The 24,654-nt window shown below is 39.7% G+C and overlaps 1 protein-coding gene across 7 annotated transcripts in view; it reads right to left on the bottom strand.

Annotated features, from left to right (window-relative positions):
* Positions 1–24,654, bottom strand: part of SORCS1 (sortilin related VPS10 domain containing receptor 1) — a 575,706-nt gene that overhangs the window by 57,120 nt on the left and 493,932 nt on the right. For all 7 annotated transcript variants that reach the window (XM_081221934.1, XM_081221935.1, XM_081221930.1 and 4 more), the window contains exon 18: positions 22,931–23,102. In XM_081221934.1, the coding sequence (XP_081078060.1) occupies positions 22,931–23,102 (172 nt within the window). The remainder of the gene's footprint in view (positions 1–22,930; positions 23,103–24,654) is intronic.

The raw sequence follows: 24,654 nt of genomic DNA, 5'->3' as shown, positions 1-24,654 counted from the left end.
ACCATCTTAACTCAAAGGTTGTTATAGAAGACATGTGAGTAATCAGTAATCTATAAGATTTGATACCAAAATGAATGACTGTAAAAACAATGCAGCTGTAAAAGACTTGCTATATCCCTTTTAAAGCTTGACTGGAATCATATGATTCTAAATTTCCCACTAGTGGGCTTCCCTGGTGGCGCAGTGGTTGGGAGTCCGCCTGCCGATGCAGGGGACACGGGTTCGTGCCCTGGTCCGGGAAGATCCCACATGCCACGGAGCGGCTGGGCCCATGAGCCATGGCCGCAGAGCCTGTGCGTCTGGAGCCTGTGCTCCGCAACGGGAGAGGCCCGCGTATCACAAAATAAATAAATAAATAAATTTCCCACTAGTAAGCAGGAGAAGATAAAGTCTGCTTTATAAAATCCCAAACCTGTAAAAAAAATATATATATATATATATAGCCTGCGGAATTAGTTGAGATTCTTAAGGAATAAAGTTTCTTAGAAAAACTGACAAAACCCAGCATCCCTCACAGACAGCCCATCCTTTAACAAGTTTTTTTGCTTGTTTTGTTAGCTTTTCCCATTTTGGGGGTGGGGAAGAAAACAAAAAACCTTTGAAATAGAAATGTATTTTCAATTAAGTAAGGTTCATATGGTATCATATTTTTTGAAAAGGGCAAGTTTAAAATGCTGACATTTAAAAGATTAATTCATAGGGACAGGAAAAGCAATTCAAATCTTATGAATCTATGTGACCTACTCTTCTGATCTGTGTCCAGCCAAGCATTGTGTGAAGGGGTACACAGCAGATAACCTTCAGTAAGGACTTGGGCAAAAATTCTCCCCTAGGGTGGGCAAAAGAAACTCCATTCAAAATTATGAAACAAATATCCACAAGCCCAGACATTGCACAATTACTTGAATTCCCTTTACTAATAAATATAAATGTCAGCCATTCTTGCTGACTTGTCCTTCATTTGGACAACCAAATTGGACTGATCAATTTCTCATTCTGTTTTTGGTCAGTTTCCTCCCACGTTTTCTGTATTTTCAACAGAGTTGCTGCCAGCGAATCCTGGGTTTGGGCATGGAGGAAGAGCCCACCTTAAAATCTACTCACGTTATTTGGGACAAGTGTCTCAGGGAAATACCAGGAGTAGCTAGGCTTACCCAGGTTATCTATGGAATGAAACAAGCAACACAGTTTCTGAGAAAGACATTGAGAGACAGACAGAGAGGGAAAGAGAGGTATAGGGTTCTTTGTGGAGACAGAGTGGACATCAGGTAGGGTCACCATTTGCAAGAAGAAAGAAGGGAGATTAGCCTCTCAGCTGATTCTACTTCGGCCTCCACAGAGAGAGAGCAGCTACCCTCGTGACTGGGGAAAGTACAGCTTTGGCTGCCACTGCTTGAGTCTACCTTGCCTTGCTCTTCCTGTCTGGTATTCACCACTCTCCTTGTGTGGCCCTGGACTTAGACCTCTTGTCAGTTCCTTGAAACTCCTCCCAAGTTCTGTCTGGATGTCCACTGTCTGTTGGCCTGACAGCATTCTTAATTCTCCACCATGGACAATGTTCTCTGTGTACATCGCAGGTGAAAGGAGGGAGCCTCATGGCATTTGGACTAGTGCATCGGCAGGGCTGCCAATACAGTGGAGGAGCCAGGCTTTTAGAATATTAGGTCAGGTACAGGGATGGAGATATAGATATACAGATATATGTATATTAGGTTTACCACACATCTGAGAGCCCCAGTGGGTAAAGACATGGAATCCCCCAATCAGATGTGAGATCCCCAAGGTCTCCTGATGTGGGCGCAGGCCTCTGGGCTTGGTGGTCTTCACAGGAGAAGAAGGCATCCAGCGGCCAAGTCTGACCGCTGAAGGCGGCAGATTCACCCCTGCTTGTTGCAGCTTTGCCCACTCAAGTGGAACACACTGCATCTCGTGCCTTTGCCGTCAGGGGCTCTCAGGTGCTTGAAAAACCTAACACAGTTGTAGCTGCATCACTTTGGGGCTCACCTATCATCAACCTCTGACTTCCTTGGGCTGCAATTACCATCTCAGGCAGGGATACCAACTGTTTTACAGAATAAGAAACAGGAGAAAGGGAAGAATTCCTAAGTCCTAGGTCACCGTTTGATTAGGTATGCCTGCCCCGCTTTAATGGGGTCATTCTTTCTTTCTTCTGGTCATTCATTAATTCGACCAATGACAGATATTTATGAGGTGTCTATCTTATGTCAGGTACTAAATGGAGAAAATGCTGTTAAGTAAATTATAACCAACCAAACAAAACAGATGTGATCTGGGCTTTCTTGAGCGAAAAAACTACTGGTGAGACAGATGGACTTTAAAAATCACAAAAATAAATAAAAAGCTATTCTAGGGGATGATGTCAGAGGTCCATGGCATTGTAAGCTTGTACAGCAGGGAGAAGTAGAGAGCTGAAAATCTAACCCGATTGAGAACTTCAAGAAAGTCTTCAAGGGGCTTCCCTGGTGGCGCAGTGGTTAAGAATCCACCTGCCAATGCAGGGGACACGGACGGGTTCAAGCCCTAGTCCGGGAAGACCCCACATGCGACGGAGTAACTAAGCCCGTGCACCACAACTGCTGTGGCCATGAGCCACAAGTACTGAGCCAGTGCACCTAGAGACCATGCTCTGCAACAAGAGAAGCCACCACAGTGAGAAGCCCATGCACTGCAATGAAGAGTAGCTCGCCACAACTAGAGAAAGCCTGCACGCAGCAATGAAGACCCAACACAGCCAAAAATAAATAAATAAAATAAATAAATAGAAAGAAAGAAAGGCTTCAGGAAGAAGTGATATCTGAGCTGAGAAGGGCTGAAGGAAAGAAATTAACAAAATAAAGGACATGAGCGAGAGAGATGGAGGTGAGGAGTTCAGGCAAGGGGGACAACAGGAACCAGGTGTGCAAGGGCCCTGTGGCAGAAGGGGGTGATACTGTTAAAGGAAGCTAACGATACAGGCACAGTAGGAACATGTGAAATTAGACTGGAGGGGAGACGATGACATTTTAGGATTTGGCGGCCAAGTTTCTGACTTCGATCTTTCTCCTAAGAGTGATGGGAAGACATCAGTGTTTGAAGCAGGGTGTGGGGGAAGATGGCATGATAATATTTTTAATTCAAAAAGATCATTCTGGCTACAATATGGAGGATGCACTGGAAGGAGGCCCAAGTATTCTGGGAAGCCAATTAGGCGATAGTTCAGGGTAGATGATAGGTAGATTGATATATGAGCTGCAACAGGAAATTACATTCACCTTCTTGCTAAATTAATTCCCATAGTTTATTGGTTTTGAAATCAATGAATATCAGCCTTTGATATCAAAATCTCTTATAGAAATTAAAAGAAAAAAAAAGCTGATGTCCGGTTATCATCCAAGGCCCACCTCCTGGTTCGGGACCTCTGGGGAGGATGCTTGGTCCTGCTGTGGCCTGAAAAAGGTCCACAGCTGATGCTGGGCTGCACCAAAGGTTGAGGCCCACTGGTTCAGACTGTTGAACGTTAGGTTTTCTTGTGACTGAACTCATCTAAAGATGAATACAGTACAACACAAGCTGATGCCATTCTTATTCCACCTTGGCACAATGGTGAAAGTTTTCCCAGGTTGTTTTAGGATTCTAAGGGCTAAGGATGTATTAATAGAGCCAGGAATGGAAGAACTAAACTCACTGTTAGCAGCTGGTGCACAATCACAAAAGTTCCACGACACACTCGGTCAAGGTCAGTTATCTAGAAAAATGAGTTGCTGGATGATATGAAGGTAGTCTGTATACAGGGCTGAGATGTACCCTTAAGGCCTGCATCTTCAGTACCTAACAGAGTGCTTGCAGATGATTCTTTTCTGTTCAATACATTTTGAGATTTTAAAAAAGAAAAAATAAATTTTGAACATTGTACATGTCTACCATGCTTGTTCATTAAAGTGCTTTCTTTTTTTTTTTTTTTTTTTTTTTTTCTGTACGCGGGCCTCTCACTGCCGTGGCCTCTCCCGTTGCGGAGCACAGGCTCCGGACACACAGGCTCCGCGGCCACGGCTCGCGGGCCCAGCCGCTGCGCGGCATGTGGGATCCTCCGGGATAGGGGCACGAACCCGTGTCCCCTGCATCGGCAGGCGGACCCCCAACCACTGCGCCACCAGGGAAGCCCTAAAGTGCTTTCTTATATATGATCTCATTTGGCTGTTAGGACCTTTGGGAGACACCAAGGGAAGATGTTATTTCTATTTGCTATACCAGGAGAACTGGAGCACAAACAGGTTAAACAAGATGCCAAAAGTCCCATAGCTGGTGAGAGGCTTAAAAACAGGTCTAAGATGATTTGTGGTTTAGCTTTATCCTTGCAGCTCAGTCCTTGTTGAGTTCCTTTCATTGGAATTTACTTGCAATGCCTTTTAGAGTGAGAGAAAGGTGATAACAAAGGCAAGACTCACTTTCTTTTCTTGTTTAGACTCTATTCCTGGCTTTGACCGTTTCCCCCTCTGACAATATTTTTGCTTATAAGTGGAAAGATGGGTTGTTGTGAACTCCATACACTACCCTAATGTCTTACCCCTGGTGAAGTAGTTTCATGTTCAAGCCATAAATAAGTTAGAGAATATGGGAAATGATAGGCATTCATAATCAGTAATCAGTAAAATCTTGTGTATCAAGTGGTACTTCAATCTAATGACAAGTCATTCCCGAAACACATCCTACGCTGGGAAATATCTAGACTGTCACATAAAATTCTTTAGACCTAATGCCATTTAGCCACATGCCCTAATATAGACACAGAACTGAGTACTAGCTCAAAAGAAGTGCCCAAGAAAGGCACAAAAGCCACGTGAAATCTACACAGGGATTCTCCAAGGGCAGCACTGGCTTCTGTAATAGAAAAACAAATATGTCAAATGGCCACAATGAAGCCAAGATTAACCTGAGAAATGAAAGGTGTGTGAACTTATCAGGTCCTGTAACAGGGCTTCAGAGAAAAATGGGAAAACAAGTGCTACAGTAACTCAACACTGACAGCCTCAGTCCAGAAATGAGACTCCAAGACCCACCTGAAGGCATTAGGGACCCACTGCAGATAGAAACTGGACTCGTTTGTCAGAGGCTGGTCCTTGCAAAGCTCGAGGGTGGGCCTGGCTCAGGTTTTACTGAAATTCAGTCCTGGAAGGTGCCTTACAGTTTATGCAGCAAAAACTACATTGAAGTGAAACACCTATAGTATAACCTAGTTTTAAATGAATAAAATAACACAAGTACTGTAAGTCTGTATGTGTTTGCATGAGCATAAGTGTGCTGGTTAAAACAACCCAGCCTGTTAACACTGATTACCCCAGGGGTGAAGTGAAGTGAGGGCACAGGGAGATCAGCAGGGTTACAAGAGAAGAGTAAAGGAGGAGCAATAAAGATTTCACCAAATTTAAAAGAATCGGTGGAGTAAGGGATAACATAAGAAACATCACAAAACACAATACCTTATCCCTACTGTTACTATAAACATTTAAATATTAAGTATATAGGAAATAACCAGGAGGTAACACAGACATTGGTTAGATTGATCATGAGATACAGCCGACTTTGGTCTTGGATTTCTATTGTTATTTTAATGTTTTTTGACCACAGTATTTGAACAAAGATATCACTAGGGGCATTAAATGACAGAAACAAATATCAGACATTTCAGTCTTTCTTCTTATGGCTAAACGTACTTGGGCAGGATGGGGAGTGTGAAATAAAAATAATCCACATTTTGGGAAGGTAAATTGGTGCAGCCACTTTGGAAAACAGTATAGAGGTCCCTCAACGAACTAAAAATAGAGCTGCCATATGATCCAGCAATCCTACTCCTAGGCATATATCTGGACAAAGCTATAATTCAAAAAGATACATGCACCCCTATGTTCAGAGCAGCACTATTCATAATAGCCAAGACATGGAAACAACTTAAATGTCCATTGACAGAGGAATGGATAAGGAAGATGTGGTACATATATACAATGGAATACTACTCAGCCATAAAAAAGAATGAAATAATACCATTTGCAGCCACATGGATGGACCTAGAGATTATCATACTAAGTGAAGTAAGTCAGAAAGAGAAAGACAAATACCATATATCAGTTATATGTAGAATCTAAAATATGACACAGATGAACTTATCTATGAAACAGAAACAGACTCACAGACATAGAGAACAGACTTGTGGTTGCCAAGGGGGTGGGGGCTGGGGGAGTTTGGGAATAGCAGATGCAAGCTATTATATTGAATGGATAAACAATAAGGTCCTACTGTATAGTACAGGGAACTATATTTAACATCCTGTGATAAACCATAATAGAAAAGAATATGAAAAAGAATGTATATACATGTATAACTGAATCATTTTGCTGTACATCAGAAATTAACATAACAGTGTAAATTAACTATACTTCAATAAAATAAATTAGAAAAACAAAAAATAATCCAACTTTGCCTTGCATATCCTATTCCAGGGTATGCGACTCAGGTTAGCAACTTTAGACTTAGACTGGCAAGGCTTTTTATAGCTGAGTCTCAAGAAGAAACAGAAAAGGAGATAACTATGGTATAATGTTGCTCTGGCCTCCAAAGAAGAGATTTTGTCAGCAGGTGGAAAGGAGTTCATGGAAAGAAGCGCTATCCCCCTTGTGCTTATTCAATAAGAGCGACCTCTGGCATGTGACTTATTACATGAATTGTGCTAAGATTGTTCTAGAACATCCCGTGATGGTCACTAAGGGAAAAGAGAGAGAACATTTCTCAAAAGTTTTCTGTCCCAGAAATAATAACAGCATTTCTCTCTATAGTTTCTCATTGAATCTTTTTTTTTAATTCTTAAAATATTTTTGTTATATATAGCATTTTATTTTTATATTTTTTAACATCTTTATTGGAGTATAATTGCTTTACAATGGTGTGTTAGTTTCTGCTTTATAACAAAGTGAATCAGCTATACATATACATATATCCCTATATATCCTCCCTCTTGCATCTCCCTCCCACCCTCCCTATCCCACCCCTCTAGGTGGTCACAAAGTACCAATCTGATCTCCCTATGTTATGTGACTGCTTCGGACTAGATATTTTACATTTGGTAGTGTGTATATGTCCATGCCACTCTCTCACTTCGTCCCAGCTTACCCTTCCCCCTCCCCGTGTCCTCAAGTCCATTCTCTACATCTGTGTCTTTATTCCTGTCATGCCCCTAGGTTCTTCAGAACCATTCTTTTTGTTTTGTTTTGTTTTAGATTCCATATATATGTGTTAGCATACGGTATTTGTTTTCCTCTTTCTGACTTACTTCACTCTGTATGACAATCTCTAAGTCCATCCACCTCACTACAAATAATACAATTTTGTTTCTTCTTATGGCTGAGTAATATTTTATTGTATATATGTGCCACATCTTCTTTATCCATTCATCTGTAGATGGACACTTAGGTTGCTTCCATGTCCTGGCTATTGTAAATAGAGCTGCAGTGAACACTGTGGTACATGTCTCTTTTTGAATTATGGTTTTCTCAGGGTATATGCCCAGCAGTGGGATTGCTGGGTCATATGGTAGTTCTATTTTTAGTTTTATAAGGAATCTCCATACTGTTCTCCCTAGTGGCTGTATCAATTTACATTCCCACCAACAGTGCAAGAGGGTTCCCTTTTCACCACACCCTCTCCAGCATTTATTGTTTCTAGATTTTTTGATGATGGCCATTCTGACTAGTGTGAGGTGATACCTCATTGTAGTTTTTCATTTATCTAAGGATTAGTGATGTTGAGCATCCTTTCACGTGTTTGTTGGGAATCTGTGTATCTTCTTTGTACAAATGACTACTTAGGTCTTCTGCCCATTTTTGGATTGGGTTGTTTGTTTTTTTGATATTGAGCTGCATGAGTTGCTTACATATTTTGGAGATTAATCCTTTGTCAGTTGCTTCATTTGCAAATATTTTCTCCCATTGTGAGGGCTGTCTTTTCTTCTTGTTTATGGTTTCCTTTGCTGTGCAAAAGCTTTTAAGTTACATTAGGTCCCATTTATTTTTTTTTTAATTTCTATTTCTCAAGAGGTGGGTCAAAAAGGATCTTGCTGTGATTTATGTCACAGACTGTCCTGCCTATGTTTTCCTCTAAGAGTTTTACAGTGCCTGGCCTTACATTTAGGTCTTTAATCCATTTGCGTTTATTTTTGTGTATGGTGTTAGGGAGTGCTCTAATTTCATAGTTTTACATGTAGCTGTCTAGTTTTCCCAGCACCACTTATTGAAGAGGCTGTCTTTTCTCCATTGTATATTCTTGCCTCATTTATCAAAGATAAGGTGACCATATGTGTGTGGGTTTATCTCTGAGCTTTCTATCCTGTTCCACTGATCTATATTTCTATTTTTGTGCCAGTACCATACTGTCTTGATTACTGTAGCTTTGTAGTACAGTCTGAAGTCAGGGAGCCTGATTCCTCCAGCTCTGTTTTTCTTTCTCAAGATTGCTTTGGCTATTCGTGGTCTTTTGTCTTTCCATACAAATTGTAAAATCTTTTGTTCTAGTTCTGTGAAAAATGCCATTGGTAGTTTGATAGGGATTGCATTGAATCTGTAGATTGCTTTGGGTAGTAGAGTCATTTTCACAATGTTGATTCTTCTAATCCAAGAACATGGTATCTCTCTCTATCTGTTTGTATCATCTTTAATTTCTTTCATCAGTGTCATAGTTTTCTGCATGCAGGTCTTTTGTCTCCTTAGGTAGGCTTATTCCTAGGTATTTTATTCTTTTTGTTGCAGTGGTAAATGGGGGTGTTTCCTTAATTTCTCTTTCAGATTTTTCATCATTAATGTATAGGGATGCAAGAGATTTCTGTGCATTCATTTTGTATCCTGCTATTTTACCAAATTCATTGATTAGCTATAGTAGTTTTCTGGTAACATCTTTAGGATTCTGTATGTATGGTATCATGTCACCTTCTGCAAACAGTGAAAGCTTTACTTCTTCTTTTCTGATTTGGATTCCTTTTATTTCTTTTTCTTCTCCGACTGCTGTGGCTAAAACTTCCAAAACTTCCAATAATAGTGGTGACTGTGGAAAACCTTGTCTTGTTTCTGATCTTAGAGGAAATGGTTTCAGTTTTTCATGATTGAGAATGATGTTGGCTGTGGGTTTGTCATATATGGCCTTTATTATGTTGAGGTAAGTTCCCTGTATGCCTACTTTCTAGAGGGTTTTTATCATAAATGGGTGTTGAATTTTGTCAAAAGCTTTTTCTGCATCTATTGAGATGATCATATGTTTTTTCTCCTTCAGTTTGTTGATATGGTGTATCACATTGATTGATTTGCGTATACTGAAGAATCCTTGCACTCCTGGGATAAATCCCACTTGATCATGGTGTATGATCCTTTTAATGCACTGTTGGGTTCTGTTTGTTAGTGTTCTGTTGAGGATTTTTGCATCTATGTTCATCACTGATATTGGTCTGTAGTTTTCTTCTTTTGTGAAATCTTTGTCTGGTTTTGGTATCAGGGTGATGGTGGCCTCATAGAATGAGTTTGGGAGTGTTCCTCCCTCTGCTATATTTTGGAAGAGTTTGAGAAGGACAGGTGTTAGCTCTTCTCTAAAAGTTTGATAGAATTCACCTGTGAAGCCATCTGGTCCTGGGCTTTTGTTTGTTGGAAGATTTTTAATCACAGTTTCAATTTCAGTGCTTGTGATTGGGCTGTTTATATTTTCTATTTCTTCCTGGTTCAGTCTCAGAAGGTTGTGCTTTACCTAGAATTCATCCATTTCTTCCAGGTTGTCCATTTTATTGGCATAGAGTTGCTTGTAGTAATCTCTCATGATCCTTTGTATTTCTGCAGTGTCAGTTGTTACTTCTCCTTTTTCACTTCTAATTCTATTGACTTGAGTCTTCTCCCTTTTTTTCTTGATGAGTCTGGCTAATGGTTTATCTATCTTGTTTATCTTCTCAAAGAACCCGCTTTTAGTTTTACTGATCTTTGCTAACGTTTCTTTCATTTCTTTTTCATTTATTTCTGATCTGATATTTACGATTTATTTCCTTCTGCTAACTTTGGGGTTTTTTTTGTTCTTCTTTCTCTAATTGCTTTAGGTGTAAGGTTAGGTTGTTTATTAGAGATGTTTTTTGTTTCTTGAGGTAGGATTGTACTGCTACAAACTTCCCTCTTAGAACTGCTTTTGCTGCATCCCATAGATTTTGGGTCATTGTGTTTTCATTGTCATTTGTTTCTAGGTATTTTTGATTTTCTCTTTGATTTCTTCAGTGATCTCTTGGTCATTTAGTAGTGTATTGTTTAGCCTCCATGCGTTTGTATTTTTTTATAGATTTTTTCCTCTAACTGATATCTAGTCTCATAGCATTGTGGTCGGAAAAGATACTTGATGCAATTTCAATTTTCTTAAATTTACCAAGGCTTGAGTTGTGACCCGAGATATGATCTATCCTGGAGAATGTTCCATGAGCACTTGAGATGAAAGTGTATTCTATTGTTTTTGGATGGAATGTCCTATAAATATCAATTAAGTCCATCTTGTTTAATGTATCATTTAAAGCTTGTGTTTCCTTATTTATTTTCATTTTGGATGATCTGTCCATTGGTGAAAGTGGGGTGTTAAAGTCTCCTACTATGATCGTGTTACTGTCAATTTCCCCTTTTATGGTTTCTAGCAGTTGCCTTATGTATTGAGGTACTCCTATGTTGGATGCATAAATATTTACAATTGTTAAATCTTCCTCTTGGATTGTTCCCTTGATCATTCTCTGGTGTCCTTCTTTGTCTCTCGTAATAGTGTTTATTTTAAAGTCTATTTTGTCTCACATGAGAATTGCTACTGCAGCTTTTTTTGATTTCCATTTCCATAGAGTATCTTTTCCATCCCCTCACTTTCAGTCTGTATGTGTCCCTAGGCCTGAAATGGGTCTGCTGTAGATAGCATACATACGGGTTTTGTTTTTGTATACATTCAGCCAGTCTATGCCTTTTGGTTGCAGCATTTAATCCATTTACATTTAAGGTAGTTATTGATATGTATGTTCCTATTACCATTTTCTTAATTGTTTTGGGTTTCTTATTGTAGGTCTTTTCCTTCTCTTGTGTTTCCTTCCTAGGAAATTCCTTCAGCATATTTTGTAAAGTTGGTTTGGTGGTGCTGAATTCTCTTAGTTTTTCCTTGTCTGTAAAGGTTTTAGTTACTCCATCGAATCTGAACGAGATCCTTGCTGGGTAGAGTAATCTTGTTTGTAGGTTTTTCCCTTTCATCACTTTCAATATATCCTGCCACTCCGTTCTGGCTTGCAGAGTGTCTGCTGAAAGATCAGCTGTTAACTTTATGGGGATTCCCTTGTATGTTATTTGTTGTTTTTCCCTTGCTGTTTTTAATATTTTTTCTTTGTATTTAATTTTTTCTAGTTTGATCAATATATGTCTTGGTGTTTCTCCTTGGATTTATTCTGTATGGGACTCTCTATGCTTCCTGGACTTGATTGACTATTTCCTGTCCCATACTAGGGAAGTTTGCAACTGTAATGCCTTCAACTATTTTCTCATTCCCTTTCTTTTTCTCTTCTTCTTCCGGGACCCCTATAATTCGAATGTTGGTGCGTTTAATGTTGTCCCAGAGGTCTCTGAGACTGTCCTCTGTTCTTTTCATTCTTTTCCCTTTATTCTGCTCTGTGGTAGTTATTTGTACAATTTTATCTTCCAGGTCACTTATCCATTCTTCTGCTTCAGTTATTCTGCTATTGATTCCTTCTAGACAATTTTTAATTTCATTTATTGTGTTGTTCATCACTGTTTGTTTGCTCTTTAGTTCTTCTAGGTCTTTTTTAAACGTTTCTTGTATTTTCTCCATTCCATTTCCAAGCCTTTGGATCATCTTTACTATCATTACTCTGAATTCGTTTTCAGGTAGACTGCCTATTTCCTCTTCATTTGTTTGGTCTGGTGGGTTTTTACCTTGCTCCTTCATCTGCTGTGTGTTTCTCTGTCTTCTCATTTTGCTTAACTTACTGTGTTTGGGGTCTCCTTTTCTCAGGCTGCAGGTTTGTAGTTTCTGTTGTTTTTGGTGTCTGTCCCCAGTGGCTAAGGTTGGTTCAGTGGGTTGTGTAGGCTTTCTGTGGAGGGGACTAGTGCCTGTGTTCTGGTGGATGAGGCTGGATCTTGTCTTTCTGGTGGGCAGGACCGCATCTGCTGGTGTGTTTTGGGTTGTCTGTGAACTTAGTATGATTTTAGACAGCCTCTCTGCTAATGGATGGGGTTGTGTTCCTGTCTTGCTAGTTGTTTGGCATAGGGTGTCCAGCACTGTGTCTTGCTGGTCATTAAGTGGAACTGGGTCTTAGTGTTGAGATAGAGATCTCTGGGAGAGCTTTCACTGTTTGATATTATGTGGAGCCAGGAGGTCTCTGGTGGACTAATGTCCTGACCTTGGCTCTCCCACCTCAGAGGCACAGACCTGACACCTGGTGTCAGCACCAAGACCCTGTCAGTCACACGGCCAGGTATATGGGGAGTTTCTTGCCTTTTGGGAAGTCTGAGGTCTTCTGCCAGGTTTCAGTATGTGTTCTGTAGGAGTTGTTCCACATGTAGATGTATTTCTGATGTATTTGTGGGGAGGAAGGTGATCTCCATGTCTTATTCCTCCACCATCTTAAGGTCTCTCCCTCATTGAATCTTCATCCCTAAAAGACTCAGACCTAAAAGACTGTTAAAATTTGCCTAGAGTCACAAGATTAGTTTGAACCAAGCTCTTCTTAACTCCACGTTCCACTACTACTTCTTGTTCAGAAGACACTCAAAGTATTCCATGTGCTCATTCCCAGATGGATGCTGAAGAATGGATTGACTGATATGTAAAACCAGAGAGCATTTGGTAAGCCTCAGTAGCTAAACCCATTAGAGGAATTCCAGCACAGATCAAATTCTTCATTAAATAGTGATGTGAGAGGAGCCCGGTGTAATACTCCACACTCTAGAAAACACCATGGAAGCTACAAAGCGCATTTGTGAAGACCTCTGATGATGTGAGTGTTTGACAAAGAGTGAGATGGCTGTAAACAGGAATCCACTGCTGACACTGTTGGAACTGCCATTTTATAGTGGTCAACCGAGTCCTTGTAGCACAGGACAACACCAGTCTATGATAAAAGGCAGTTGCACATGCCCCATGTTCTGCTCCTAGCTCTTGATCCTCTCTGGCATCCCTTCCGAGAGGTACTATTATTGCTGAATGCTGAGGCTGCCACACCAGATCAGCTGGAAGAGAGTGTTTCCTGGCTGTCTGGTTTGAAGCATTCCCTATGTGCTTCTATTCACTTTCAAAACTGAGCTCTGGACATAATCCCAAGATATCTAGATATCGGCACAATTGCAAAATATAGACTCAACCTCCTCCCCTTGCCTATTCGGAGATGCTTTTCAATAGCACATGCATCTCTCCAGATATGCAGACCTCGGGCTTCTCTGGGAGCAAAGGCAACAGTAAACTTGGATGCTTTGACCTGAAGGGAGAACATTCACAACAGTAAGGAGGGTAGTCCATGGGGTTTTATGATTTCACCAGAAAACTCAGGTCTGACAAGGCCAGTGATGCCAGAGAGACCAGGCTATGGACCCACCAAATAATTTTATTGGATGTGTATTTTGCCTTCACTCTGATGAAACACAGATGGCTTGACCCCTCTTTGAGGACTATGATCCTTGGAACTTGCCTAACTAAATATCCAAATACTTCTGGATCTAATGCTCAGACCAAGAATTTCCTATTAGAACATCACAAAATGGTTTAATCCTTCACTTACAAATAAGCTGTAGCACCATGTGTTGAAATGAACAGCAAATTTCCAAATTTCATTTTTATGTCTTCTGTACTTGTCTGGCTTAGAATGGAACAGAACACCATAAGTCAGGAGGAACACTTGGCTTGTGTAAGTAGACAAATGACCATAAGCAAAGGCCTCCTTACTCCATCTAGACATTGTGGTACAGAGAGGTCAGAACCTTGATCCACTGTGCTTTCAAAACCCTTTTTAGGTGGTAAAAGGCATTGCTATACTGTTACCACTTCATGGTGGCTTCAGGAATCACCCCAGCAGCCTTTGGCAGGAAAACTATGGGGCTGCCCAATGACATAAATTGTATAAATGTTTTTGAATGACTTAAAAAAAAATCACTCTAAAAGTAAACATTCAGGTATGTCATAAGAACAAGTTACATTTTGAAAGAGTAGTAGGGAGATTCCTTTAGGAATAAACCTACAATGAGTTTCTCCTACTAGTAAAATATGTAATAGAAATATGTTGACCTTATTAGAAGAAAGAAGAACAAAGAAAGAAAAGCCATGATGAATTCTTCGAGAAAACTGTAGAACATGCATAAAATTTGGAAGAAGAAAATTCAAATTGCTCATAATCGTACCACCCAGAGATCACATTGCTACACTGGTGAATACCATATTAACCAATGATAATGTGCATGCACGTGCACACGTGTGCACACACATACACACACAATAACAACGGCAATACTGAAATTATTACACTGTTTTATGCTCTGCTGTCAACATTTTAAATAGCTTTCAGAATTTTTATACCTAGCATCACTTGGTGGACTTAATTGAGTCATGAGATCCTGTCTATGAAATGGACATTTGATTTCTTGCCCTGGATGTCACTTCATCACTTTTCCAAGTTATTAAGTTGTTATGAGGTGTAAGTGACTTTACAGAGATCTATAGAAATCCATATCTCTATATGTGGAAGAGGTGCCCTAAAGAAGGCAGGTGGTGACCTGAGAGTTAGAAGACCTTGTTGAATGTCCCTTGAAATGCATTTTACAATTGGACCTCAATTTCTTTAGCTATAAAGATGGGCAGATGGTGATAATCCTAGTCGTCATTTCTAGGCCAGGTAAACTGTCGTTCTCATAATTCTATTATTCTTGTAATTGGCATTATTGGACATCCACACATATTCCAACATTCCTCCAGGCTGCTGAAATAATCTCCACTCTTTGGCAAAGATGCAGAACTTATCCAAGTGCTGTTGTCACGTGATGGAGACTTCCCATTGCACGTGAAGGGTGGGTTACACAGTGGAATGAGCTGGTAAGACAGAGAGCCATGGAATAATGAATGGCAAAATGCAAAGCCAGAAACCTGAGGAAGTTACACACTTGGGCAAGAACTGTGTGGTTTGGTGAAGCCCTGATTCAAGGGGTGGTGGACACCAGTGTTGGAGGGCCTGAAGCAGACAGGGTGAAAGATTGAAAATCCAAACTGAAGACTATTTCATGACTCCTGCCCTTGGGATATTCACTGTACTGGATCTCTCAGTAATGAGCCAAGTATCTCTCTTTGCTTGTCAAGGCAGACTGGAGTTCTTTGCAAACATCTATTCTCTGAAACCCTAAAGAATAGAAATACACCAACGCATGTGGACCAGTACTGAGGAGAGAGAAAAGTGGAGCCTTAGAGAGAGCTGCTAACCTGAATACAACCTGAACTTCAGGCATCAGCCCTCTTAAAGACAACCTATACTGCCTGCCTCACTTCCTTCTTTCCTTTTTAATCCGGAGCAACAAGGGGGAAGAAATGAAGGGCTCAATTACCTTGCTAGATTCAAAGAGAATAAAGCCAAACAGAGTAAGGAATTATATATGCATGAGAAAGGCTCTTAAATCTCCATGGCTCACTGAAATCAGCTCCCATTCCTTTGTGTGGAAGAAGAAAACAGCTGAACCTTCTGAGTTGGATCTGGGCTGGAAAATGACACCTGCCTGGACTTAACACTTCCTGCTAACTCTTTATGCCAACTGTTTCTGCAGATGAAAAAGTAGATCAGATTCCTGTATCAATTCAACAGATAAGTGTCTCGCAGACACAAAAAAATTATCAAAAGTCACCTTCTCTATCATCTGATGGCTGGCAGCATCCTGCAGTATTTATGAAGTGCTATTACACTGTGGTTACTTTTATGTGGCCATAAGTCTTTCAATGTATGTGAAATTACAGCTCATTGAAATCCATTTAATGAGGACACAGCCTTCACGTTTCAGAGTTAAATCTCACAGAAGAAGTTATAATCATGAATTTTCCTTATTAAGTTCCAGTCTTTGTATGTAAATGGAAGTATTAAAACAATGACATACAGATCAAAGTTTTTAATTTTAGTCCCTTGCCTCAGATTTAATTTAAAAGTCTTAAATTATGCAGCAAATTGCATCTCTTTATTATTACAGCTATTTAAAACAGATTTAATTATTTCCCATAACATGCAGACACTACTTCTGCGTAGCAGTCCTCTCAAATGAATGCCTTCTAAATCAGTTTTGTTGAGTTCTTAAGACTGATTAGGCCCTTTGCCATCCATCCTGTGCCTTCAGGTTCTCGCATTGGATTTCTCTAGAAAGCCGAGTTATCACATTGAAAGTCTACAGCCTCACTAGGTGCTCATTAGTGGCCCAGAGGACATCCATCTTAAGCAAGTCTTCAGACAGAGATGCTACCTCTCATTGCTGGGGTATCACTGCAAAACACCATCGATTGGCTTCCTAAAATTCAGGTGTCGTAAAATGTAAAATGTTCGGCTTCTTAAACACAACTTCATGGATTCCTCCTCTCCCTTCTTGGTTGGTTCCTGGATCAATGTTCTTTATCCTTAAGAAAACAGTGATGCATAAATGCATAGTGTGAGTGTGAGTGTGTGTGTGCATGTGTGTGTGTTCTTGGATCTGCCATAATGAGTGAGTCTGGGTTGGAAGCAAGACTGGCTCCTTTGCCTTGTTGCTTCTAATGAAGATTCTTTTATTATTGTAAATTTGGAGAGAATCCTCAAAGCAGCAGGGATGGGGTTCCTGACACGGGAGCTTTTCATCAACTTCAACAGAATTATGCGTTTCTCTGAGTAACCAAGCTGTAGGATTTTGAAGGACTTGTGTTATGATGTCATTGTGTCACCTAGATGTGGGGGTGGGCTCACATGCTATTTACAAAAAGGGATTCCATTTCCTGCATTTGTCAAATCTGCAAAATTTTGGCTCACGCACATCCTATCGTACATGGAGTTACACGTTGGCATCAGTGTACTTAGCCTTTGATTATCTTCAGTCAATAAGAAGTTCTCTTCTTTGCTCTGGTTTTAGCAAGGTTTTCATTGATATTCTTATGTTAGAATTAGGACATGCACTAGAACAGAATAAAGGAAGGGATTTGGATTTCAGATGAAGACTTTAACATGTTTGGGATGTTATTCAAATTTTAAGAGCCTTTTTCCTTTTAAGTTTAGACTTTATCTCTACACTCCTTGGGGAAGCCTATCCAAATCCACACACATTTATTGAGTCCCTATCAATATTGTAGGCATGGTAAGCAGAGATGCTAGAGCTGCAACCAGGCAGGATATGATTGCTATCTTAATAATATTGATCATTTATTGGGAGATGCCAAAAAGAGATGACTGCTATTATAGATTAGTAATATAGATATAGATATCTATAATAATCTAACATAGATCATTATTATAATTTAATTAAGTAAATTAATTTTCTTTTTGTTCTGAATGAATACAAAATATTTAGTATTTTCCATTTTGTGTGTTTAGATTTTTACTTAAAACTTGATACAGCAGAGGTCCTAGTTAACCCAAAACATGTAGTTCACAAGCTGAAATATGTCTACTCATAAATGAAAAGTACATGACATAAAATTGGAACTCAGTAAAATATTTGTTGAAGAACATATAAACACATATCTAACTAGTTGGTGGAACGGTTCAGTCCTCAGGTCTCTAATGCTTTAGTTGATACGCATAGGAGATGGAGCCTACACGGAAGGGTTTGTATGTAAGTAACTGGGGACAAAGAAAGGTGGGGGGGTTGCATCAGTCCCCAGTCCAACCTAGCCTTGCAGACAGAAGACAAGTCTAGAGGAGAAACTTGAACCAGGAATAAACCATGAGACACAGGAGCATGATCTTTGGTGCCCAAATGATAAAATATTACACTGGCTTGGAGAGCCTTCTGCCCACATCTCATTAATCACACTAAGGTGTCATATCAAAATGTAGCAGGGACCTCTTGGTTCCTTTGGCACCTGGAGGACTTGCTGCTTTAGGGGCATCAGAAGCATGGCATTAATATCCCTATTGTTATAAAGAATTGGCACTAGGTATGGGGGTAAATCAGATACTCTATTCATAAAGTAAATTTAGGAGCAACAAATTCAAATGAGAAGTGAACTCAGAAATTTTGAGGAGGACGTAGAGAACCCACGTATCACCAGTGGCACATGTCAGGAGTTTTTGTTTGTGTGGGGTTTAAATTTAATTTAGCAATATTAGAACCTAATTCATACCTAAGACTCAGGAGAAGTTTGGTATACATGGATGTTAAAGTCCTTGAGTACTGCATTCATATCCTACGTTTTCCAACATTCTTTAGAGTGGATCAAACAGCACTAGATACATTGTAGCCATTCAATAAATTGCAAAGAGGAGGATTTGGCCGCTCTCTTTGCTGAAACGGTTTTCAACAAGCTGATCTCAAGCCAAGAATATTCTCAGAAAATCCAGGAGGAAACTCTTGATTTACATGTTGACGAGTGTCTAAGAATACAGCAGCAGCCACAGCGCCGACTGGTTTGGGCGTAGGTAATTTTGCCTGTTCTTTCTACCCCTTGATCTTTGTTACTCCTGCCAAGCGTCTCTATAGAGCCTTAGGAAATACATGAAGTTCTTTGCCAGAAAATGGTTGTTTCCGCCACAGAGAAGCAGTAGAAAGGCAGGAGAACACAGATCCTGGATTTGACTCCTGGCTCCATTACTTAGTAGCTGTGTGATCTTAGGTGAGTTACTCTGCCTTTCTGTGCTTCGGCTGTGCCATCTATAAAGTGATAATGATAATATCAGTACTTACTCGCATAGGGCTGCAGTGGGATCTAAATGAGACAATGCATGAAACACTCACAAACTGGACCATAGTTAGTGCTCAATCAGCGTAGGACATCTGAATCATTATCATGTCAAGTTTCAGTGCTCCTCAGCTTCTCTGAGACACTCTGTTGTCCTGTATTCTGCATTGTTTATCACACACCTCAGCCATGCCTACGTATATAATCCAGAGATTAATAGAGAAACTGAGGTGGTTTCTGTAAGGTGAGCTTGTGACTCATTAGCACAGGATCTCACAATCAAATGTGAGGTCTCCAGGGCCTCTTGACATGAGGACAGTCCTTAGGGCTTGGGCTTTGTACTAGGAGGCAAGAGCATCAAGGGGCCAATTCTGACAGGTACAGGCAGCAGACTCATCCCTGCTGCTGTAGCTTTGCCCATTCAAGTGGAATGAGCTCACTCATTATTTTTTCCCCCTTTTTGTGCCCAGAAGGCATGAATTTACACATCTTAGAACCAGATTCCCCAATCTGTTCCCACATCACCCAGCCAAGTTTGAGATGCCTGATAATCTTGGTTACATGGAAAGCAACACTGAACAGATGAGAGCCTGGCCTCTGTCCCTGGAGGGTGTACAGAGGTTGGAGCTGACCAGGCCTGATTTCTTGTTTCAGATCTTGCTCTACTGTATTCTTCAAAATGAAGTAAAAATCTATATTCTGAATCCTGCTCCAGCATTGACATCTGCTGCTTCAAAAGATGATGTCCTTCTGAGTATCATAATGAGGTTCCTTATGTCTCTGGGAAAGGGACCTTCACCTTCATCATAGGATATAGGATTGGCCTGGAAAATGAATCCCTCCCTAACAGTTTTCTTTTTCCTTATTGTTTAATGACCTAAATACTAAGTGTTTTATTTGAATTTCTAAAGTGATTTTTAAGTAAGCTTTTTGTTGAATATAGTACATATAAAAATATGCATATCATTAAATACACAACTTGAATTTTCCAAAGTGAATGCATTCATTAATCACCAAGAAATTTAAAATCACTAATACCACCAAAATCCTCCCTTCCACTCCCCCTTCAAAGGTAATAATTATTCTCATTTCTATCACCATAAATCAGTTTTGCCTGTTTTTTGCAGATTAATTAAGTAGGCTCACATAATATGCATTTTTTTCAGTCTGATTTCTTTAGCTCAATATTAGCTATGAGATTCATTCACATTTCTGTATGTAGCAATAGTTTGCTGTTTTTCATTGTTGTTTGGTGTTCCATTTTATATGTGTACTGGCATTTATTTCTTCATGCTGATGTTGATCAATATCAGTAATTATAGCTTTATTTTCTATAACTTCCATTTGCTTACTGCCTCCTATTGATGACTGCTGTGGGGTTAAATTTTATATCTTATCCCATATTCATAAACATATTAATCATATCTCAGGCAACTGTTCTTTCCTCTGTTGCTTTTTTCCTGTTCTTGGTCCTGTTTCTGTTTTTTTTTTTTTTTTTTTGCGGTACACGGGCCTCTCACTGTTGTGGCCTCTCCCATTGCGGAGCACAGGCTCCGGACGCGCAGGCTCAGCGGCCATGGCTCACGGGCCTAGCTGCTCCGTGGCATGTGGGATCTTCCCAGACCGGGACACGAACCTGCGTCCCCTGCATCGTCAGGCAGACTCTCAACCACTTTACCACCAGGGAAGCCCCCTGTTTCTTGATATATCTGTAATTATTTAAACACCCCAAATTTTACACGCAAAAAATAAGGAAGGCCTCTGATGTATGTTATTTTCCTAAAGAGGATTTGTTATAGCTTCTGACAGATATTTAAAATGGGGGGAAAATCACTCTAACCCTTCAAAGACTGAAATAATGTCAGTTGTGATTTCAGGGTGTAGAGATTCTGGTCTAATTCTATTTCGTCCTTACTCCTAGCATAGAGCTTTCCAGGAGTCTCCAGAACCTAGTCTTCTATCGTTCACCAGGGCTCTCCTCTTGATAGTCCCTAACCTCAAATTTTTTATCTCCCCCAAATGTAATACTTCTAAAACCTATGTTTGACTTCACATCCTCTTAACTGACTACTTTCTATTTTGTCTGTATCCCTCAGATATTGTCAGATAACTCAAGGGAACAAAAGACACAGAATATTGTATGACTTCTCTATGCTTCCCTTCTCTCTGTGTTTTGACATCATCAGTCCCAGCTGACTTGGTAATGCTGAAGTCCAACCTCTATCTTCCCAGGCTTGTAAGTCCACCAACAGATGTTTAGCCAACACTTTCCATCTCACCTTCTACTGGGGATCTGAAAATCTGACCTCTTATACAGTATGATGTATGAATTGGCAAGGTTCTTGAGGGGAAATACAGCATAAAATGTTAGACTCATCACAATGAATTCCCCATCTCTCAAGAAAAGAATTGTAGCTTCTCAAATCCTCTTTCTCCTTCTGTGTGTTATGTCTGCCTCTCTCTTTCCCACTCTCTCTCTCACTCTTGCTCTAAATAATACATATATATCTGGTTTGCAGCAAGCTAGTCTGTCACAGCCTCAGGCAGAAGTCCCTATAGATTTATTTCTGTGAAATGCAAGCAACTCCAATTGGTCTAAATTGGCCCAGCTCTTTCTAGTTCCAACTGAAGAACTTTGGGGAACATTAGTATTTAGAAAACTGAGTATGGTTAAAAGGCACTTATTAGGAGATAGTAGAAAAGAGTATTAGGTTAGAGTAGTGGTTTTCTAAGTGGTCCTTGAACTAAAAGCAACAGCATCATCAGAGCCAGGGTTGCAAACTCATTTAGTTCACAGTTCTTTCTACAGGAATTAAAATACTAAGTATTTTGAGTAAACCTGACAATGTAATCCTAACTGCTTCATCTTTTCCCCTTCAAGTCACACTCTAGAACCTCTCAGACTGGTCTATCCCTCTTGATGTTGCCCTTCTTTCCTTCCCTTTTTTTTTTTTTTTCTTGAAGTATGATGCATAACCTACCACCTTGTTAGAAATGCATACTCCTGGGTCCTACCTCAACCTACTGCATCAGAATCTTTGGCGATGGAGCCCAGGAAACTGTTTTAACATGCCCACCAGGTAATTCCTATGCATATTAAAGCAGAGAGCCACTGGGCTATCAGAAGAGGATGGGGTAAGTCAATATTGTATATCTTCATCCTGGTGTCATTATGAACTTTTAAAATCTCATTGTATTCACAAGGCCTAGCACAGTGTTGGCCATATTTTAGGTACTCAGAAAACATGGTTGAAGGTAGCATACCTGAGTTAATAATTGAGATAATTTTATGAAAGTGTTTATCCTTTAGAGATCATCTTCCTCATTTAAAAGATGACAAACACACCTGTGTACATTCTAAAATACATAAATGTCATCTTATCCTACCATCTAAATACTCATAAATTTCAGACAATCATAATTTGGCAAATAATAATTGATGCTTATAATAATATCCCTGAGGTGTTATTAAAAAATAAACCTATTAATTGTCAAAGAAATTATACTCAATTATGTTTAGATTGACCTTGATGCTATATTTATGACCAGCATGTTGCCTTTAGAAAGAAAAGCCAAGACTTCAGGTTAAGAGAAGAAGACAGCATTAGCAGCTTTTAGGTTAGTTCAGTATGTATGTGTGTTAAGTCATTCTAGGAATACCATTGATGTATTCTGAGAAAACATTTTGCTAAAAGTGCCAACAAGGCAAGGTTAAATCCAAAGAAAATCCCTAGCAAGTGAGAGATTCAGTAAGAGAGAAGAACAACTTACAATGAAATAAAAAATAATTGAAAAAATGTGTCAGAGAAAGTGAAATGATAACAACAACATAAACCAAGGAACTAAAAGTAGAATAAAAATTTTAAACAAAATTAAAAAAAAAAATATATATATATATATATATATATATGTAAACCAAGACAAAAAGACATGTAAAGGGAGCCATGACTCCTTAGGAAAAATCACTGGCTCTAGAAGGTAGAGGGGAGATGGGCCTCGGTCCTACCTCTTCCAGCTGCACCACGAGAGTAACATTGTGCCCTTGTTCCGCTGTCAGCTTTCCATCAGCGGTGATGATCCGGAGACCCCGCGGGGCCTTCCCTGGGCACTTCTGTGGTTTGGCCGTGTACTGTTCTCTCACCCCATCAGTGCAGTTATTGGAAACCACCTTTCTATACCTAAATGGAAAAAAAGAAGGTCAAATTGTAATCCAGCTCATGATAATTTGGATCACTCCCAACATTTTTTATAAATTTTTATTTATTTATTTATTTATTTTTGGCTGTGTTGGGTCTTCGTTTCTGTGCGAGGGCTTTCTCTAGTTGCGGCAAGCGGGGGCCACTCTTCATTGCGGTGCACGGGCCTCTCACTGTCGTGGCCTCTCTTGTTGCGGAGCACAGGCTCCAGACGCGCAGGCTCAGCACTTGTGGCTCATGGGCCCAGGTGCTCCGCGGCATGTGGGATCTTCCCAGACCAGGGCTCAAACCCGTGTCCTCTGCATTGGCAGGCAGATTCTCAACCATTGCACCATCAGGGAAGCCCCACTCCCAACTTTTGAAGCTGAACCTTCTGCTTAGCCTTGAGGGCTATCAGTAACTACCTTTCCAGTTGCTCTGAAGATTACAGTTTATTCATAGAAAGTACCCAACAGAGAGCCAAATCATCATACGAACACACTGTATCTATTATTAACATTTTAATTTACTGCTTTTATTTTTTAGTTAATTGATGAATCAAATCAATTCACTTTGGAGCTGTGGGAAATGCATAGCAGCAGTAGAAGACAAGGTCCTTCCTTGCCCTCAATAAATTTATAATCTAGCTGAAAAGATACACATGGATAATCTAGGAGATACTTCAAAGGCTATATAATTAAGGGTTAGAATGAGTAATAGATATTGCAAAGGAATGTGTAGTTCGGAGAAAGAATAGATTCTTATGCATTATATGCCTCAACATTAGATACCATACAAGATGCTGTACTAATGGTACAGTGCAGAAAGTTGGCTAAATTTGATGGTTTTTAGTCAATATTTCATGAGGAGTTATACTGCCTAAACAGTTGAAACCTCACATTAAGGAGACTTCAGTCTACAGATAAGTAAATCCTTCCAACTGTTTTGTTTTTTTCTTCTTGTTTTAGCTTTAATAGGAAAAAAAAAGAAAAAGAATTATCCTACAAATTTATCCTATACAATTGATCAGATTCATAGTAAATTAGAATCTGTGGGTTTTAAATAACTAACCTTTAAGACTTCTGAGGTTCAGTGTTATCTATTCATCATCTTTTTTGTGTGGAGTCCACAGCAACAGCTTTATGTATGCATATATTTGATTTCTCAAGTCTACCTGCTTGAAGTTATTGGTAGAGCTCAAAATGGAAGCAATCACAGTCCAAGGTCTTTCCATTCTTCTAGACCAGGAGTTGACAAAACTTTTTACATAAAGTGCCAGGGAGTACATGTTTTAGCTTTGTAGGTTTTATAGTTTTTATCACAAGAACTTAGCTCTTTGGTTGTAACACAAAAGTGGACATGGACAATGCACGAAAGAATGATTGCATCTGGATTCTAATAAAACTTTATTAACAAAATCTGGTAGTGTGCAGGCCTGCAGACTATTATTTTCCAACCCCTTCAAATCTAGCCAAAGTCCTTTCTCTGTCCCTAAATCTCAAGAATGACTACCTAAAAGCAAGGTTGAGAAAATGAAATTAAATACTGTCTGGGA

The sequence above is a fragment of the Mesoplodon bidens genome (genome assembly GCF_964165515.1).
Source record: "Mesoplodon bidens genome assembly, chromosome: 1".
In the NCBI taxonomy this organism is placed as follows: domain Eukaryota; kingdom Metazoa; phylum Chordata; class Mammalia; order Artiodactyla; family Ziphiidae; genus Mesoplodon; species Mesoplodon bidens.
The sequence above is the reverse complement of the archived record's forward strand: the minus strand, read 5'-3'. Positions and strand labels throughout refer to the sequence as shown.